The sequence below is a fragment of the Zea mays genome, chromosome 1 (genome assembly GCF_902167145.1).
Source record: "Zea mays cultivar B73 chromosome 1, Zm-B73-REFERENCE-NAM-5.0, whole genome shotgun sequence".
NCBI lineage: Eukaryota > Viridiplantae > Streptophyta > Magnoliopsida > Poales > Poaceae > Zea > Zea mays.
Genome location: NC_050096.1, coordinates 6,867,797 through 6,872,229, shown reverse-complemented (window position 1 = coordinate 6,872,229; position 4,433 = coordinate 6,867,797). Strand labels below are relative to the sequence as shown.

The 4,433-nt window shown below is 43.5% G+C and overlaps 1 protein-coding gene across 1 annotated transcript; it reads left to right on the top strand.

The window, feature by feature from the left end:
• Window positions 1-637: 637 nt before the first annotated feature.
• LOC103631588 (nucleoside-triphosphatase THEP1) lies at window positions 638-4,053 on the top strand. The gene is made up of 6 exons (NM_001428400.1): window positions 638-776; window positions 857-944; window positions 1,039-1,129; window positions 2,900-2,984; window positions 3,146-3,302; window positions 3,654-4,053. Exons 1-6 carry the CDS (start codon window positions 732-734, stop codon window positions 3,764-3,766), a joined length of 579 nt encoding a protein of 192 aa, NP_001415329.1. The 5' UTR covers window positions 638-731; the 3' UTR covers window positions 3,767-4,053.
• The last annotated feature ends 380 nt before the right edge of the window (window positions 4,054-4,433 follow it).

Sequence of the window (4,433 nt, the reverse complement as noted above, 5' to 3'; positions counted from 1 at the left end):
CGGGCGAGCAAGACGACGGCCAGGGCGAGAATGAGGAGGAGAGGACACAGAGAGAATGGCATACGGGAGCTTCACGGGCGACGGTAGAAGAGGAAGACGACGACAAGTTTCTAAGGCTATCCGCACTCATGGAACCCTAAATTTCTACTCTAAAAGGAATATTTCATTCTGGTCAGCGAGATTCTCTACTCTATCCTATAATACTCCGCGTTCATATTTACTCTAAATATCTACCCTATACCAACTACCATATATTCTATCATTTTTCCCCACACTTTTTATCATTTTTTCCCACACATATACCACTAGCGGCAGCCGTCACGTACTCACATGCACCGGCAGCAGGTTTAGCGCATGCGCTGTATTTGAGGTTTCCAGCGTGGAGAGAGAGTGTAAGGTGAGGTTTCCAGCTCCCCACTGCAGCACTTGAGTGAACTGTAAAAGTTTAGGGGAGCATTTCCAGCTCCCCACTGCGCCCAGCCTAACGGCGCGAGGGCAGCACGGGCACTGCACAAGGGATAAACACCATTAAGCGCGCGCGATGCCAAATTTACAATTCGAGGGAGATTTCAATGCCGCGCTTTCAATTGTCACGACGGCGGTGCCAAAAGTTTGAAGCCCGCCGTAGACGGTGTCATGTTTGCAAAATTCTCTGTGATGATGTGAACGAAGGTCTGAAAAAATCACAGAACTCACTCGAACGACGGTGCCGCCGCTTGCCTCGCCGGACCATGGCCGCTGTGCCGTCGGGGTTCCTCCTCATCACTGGCCCGCCGGTAAGCCCCCTGGAACCTCTCAGAACGCCCCTCCTTTCTCCCAACAACCGACTCACGGCTCCGGCTTCGGGTACTCGCAGGGCGTGGGGAAGACGACGCTGGTCATGCGGGTGTTTGAAACCCTCAGAGGCTCCCACCCGAACCTCAACATTCGCGGATTCTATACCCGTACTGCGTTGCCTCGCCTTCTCGAACTCCGGTTCGTTCCACTGTGTGATGACCATGCATTTTACCAATTTCTGTGTGCCATCTCTGTTTGCAGGAGAGGTGAGAGAGGGCGGAGAAAGGATAGGGTTCGAGGTTGTCACGCTCGACGGTAGAACTGGACCACTTTCCTCATGCAAGGTTTCCAGGTTGCTATTATGCATTTATGCTTGTTCTAAATTCTGATATTAATAAGGTAATTGTTGGTATTTGTTTAGCACCGTGTATTTGGGTATTTGGAATTTTGAAATGCGTTATCTGATACTGGAGATTGTCAGTAGTTTAAATTGTATCTAACAGCAGCGCGAACACACTTCACTGAAATGTCCACTTCTTAAGTCCATCTTGCAGAATAAGATTCACAATATGTGTAGCACATCTCATATGAAGGTACTTTCCTACAAGTATGGTACCTTTACTATTATTTAGTTGTTTCTTCAGATATGATAAACCACTGTTATTAGCACTAGCATTATCAACTGTTACTGTCATAATTTTTCCTAACCCATTCCATCAAGCATCTATGTAAGTTCTTCCCAATGACATCCCCCTTATGACCCTTTACTTGGAAGAAGCTAATGACCTTCTTATGCAAATTCCAATTATCATCAACGAAGTGTGCAGTCACTGTAATATAGTAGTCTTGTTGTTGAGAAGTCCAACAATCAGTGGTAAGGCAAACCCTTTCACATTTCTGTTTTCAAAAGTGCATCAACTTTGCTTTTTCCTGAAAGTAAATGCGAATGATGTCCCTAGTGCAAGTCCATCGGGATGGAGGCTCAAAACGAGGGCAAGCAATGGACATAAACTTTCTAAAGCCTGCCTTCTCACCAAACGCAAAAGGAAGTTCATCTTGTATGACCATTTCATTAAAAGCTTGTCTAAGCAACTCAGGATCATACCTTCATGCGCTAACACCTTGTCCATCAGTAGCTTGCAAAGTACCTTGCTTATTGTCCTTGTTCAGTTTATGGGGATTGCGCTTACATGTATTAAAGTGCTTTCGCATTCTAGATGTACCATTGGTTGTTGTATCAGCCCAAATATTATGGCTGCAATACTTGCACTGTCCCTTCTTTACCATGTTGTTTGCATCCTTTATTTTGATGAAATGCTACCACATTTCGGAACGGGGAGCCATCACTTTCCTTTCACTTCCTTTGTTTTCTCCATCACTAACTTGAACAACCTCAACAGAACCACCTGTATCTCCCACATTTGAAGCACAAGCACCATCAACAACAGGTTTCAGTGCAGATGACATCTACAAAAGAATAAAATGGGCAACACATGATACACATCAACAATCATGTACATAGAACCGAATCCGAATTTATTATTTCGGTTTTCTGGATTCATTACCTGTACCTGATACCCGTTTTTTTGGTTCTTTCGGTTTCAGTCTCGGTTTTTTCGGTATTTGGATCTCGGTTTTTATGCCCAGTCCTAATAGCAGCTAGTTAATATGTGAGATTAATACAGTGTTGCGTCCACATATTCTTGCCTTTTTGCCATTCTAATATTTTTTAGCTATCCTAGTTCTGCATGGTTGTCATTGCTTATTTCCACAATGCTACCTTGACATAAAAAACGTGGTCGGGAGGGAATGACCGCCCTCCCGGTATAATACTAAGAAGAGAGCAAAACATTAGTCCCGACTAAGAAAATCTCCAAAGTCTGGCCTCCCATCACTAACGGCCCGACGTCAACCGTCCACTGTGCAACGGTCCAACCGGAGGGTGGCGCATAGGACATCGTAACCAGAGAGCGGATGAGGCATAACGAGGGGATTTTTTTTAACCAAGCCGGAAAATTCGCCGTGAGGGAATCGAACCCGGTTCTTGGATGTTTGATGAATTTAAGAGTTTTTGTAACCTAGATATCCTCACACATACCATTACCTTTTGGTTCTTTTGCAGCCCGGAGTCTGTTAGATGGCCTACCGTCGGGAAATACAAAGTAGACGTAGCATCCTTGGAATCATTAGCAGTACCTGAGCTGCAGGTAAGCAGTTGGTGGTGGGTTATGAAAGAGCTACGAAATGTCAATGATCATGGGATGTGTGCTTGTTAGGTTAAGCATGAGTGCATGATAACGTTTTAAAGTTTGTTCTCGATTGATAACGGCGGAGAAGGAAATATACTTCATATTTCATGTTGGATCAGGTTAAGGAAGAAACAGATCTCTTCATCATTGACGAAGTGGGTAAAATGGAGCTGTTCAGTTCAGCATTTTTCCCTGCGGTAATGAGAGTTATTGAATCCAATATACCAGTGTTGGCCACCATACCCATTCCTAGGCAGGGCCGGGACATTCCAGGAGGTACCATGCTATCCTATTCTGCAACTTTAAGAGGTTGCTGATTAATAATTTTGCTGTTCCGTTCAAAAATCATGTATATAAATATACAATACCATTTCCACGATTGCTCTTTAACAGCCAAATCATTCATATGTATTTGAGAACCTGCTTTCACTACATGTTTAAAGCTTGTTGTATTCTATTAGCTATGCTTGCTGCATCCAATAAATGAAACAATATCTCTTGTACCGAAACAAAACTTATATTACACTGTTCCATACTCCTCTTGAAATGTAGCCGCCACATGTTTAAAGATTATGACCGCGGCTTGTCACTAGTGTTCTAATTAAACGGTTCTACTGTAAAATGCAGTTGCGAGGTTGCGGAATCATCCTGGAGCAGCTGTTTTCACCTTAGACACTGGTAACAGAGATACGATGAGAGATACTATATGCAGTCAGCTAAGGAGTTTGTTGCAGAGGTGATCTGCTAACCTCCCTGTGTCTATGTAGCCACTGCTTTTTTTGACATAAGATAACAAGCAAACGATCAAGAGTAGAAGTTTTCTCTCAGAACCTCGAGTATCTGTTTTCAAGTTTAGCTCTGAATGGATGATAAGCATGTCGTTCAGTTTGTTCTTAGTTCCGTATGTGGTTATTCAATCATGTATTTGCATTCGGTGGGGGCAAGGTTTTATTGCCACAATAACTCTCGCTTGTATGGATGCGGTTAGCATGTAGTGACTCTACAACAGGTATCACATGATTTGCACAACTAATTTGCTAATAGGCCATTATTGCCTGAATCCTACGGGCCCATGATGAGTCCAGCTTGGTCTGGCAGGTCCATTTTAAGTTAGTAATTGCTACTCTCTTTTGCCTGTGAAAGATGGCCGAGTAGACTAGTGGTTGAAATGGCAGTCAAGTGAGAGAAAAAAAAAACTCACATCCATCGCCTGCAAGCCCACACAAACAAGAAAAAAATGTGATGAATGTTAGGGGCTGTAAAGGAGTGGGTTGGCATCCTGGATGCATATAATTTTTTCCCAATCAAGTTGGATGGTAATAATGCGCATCATTTTACTGTCACTTGATAATAGAGGCTTCAGGCAAATATTTAACCAACACTTGTGAGCTGTGGCCTCTCCTTTTT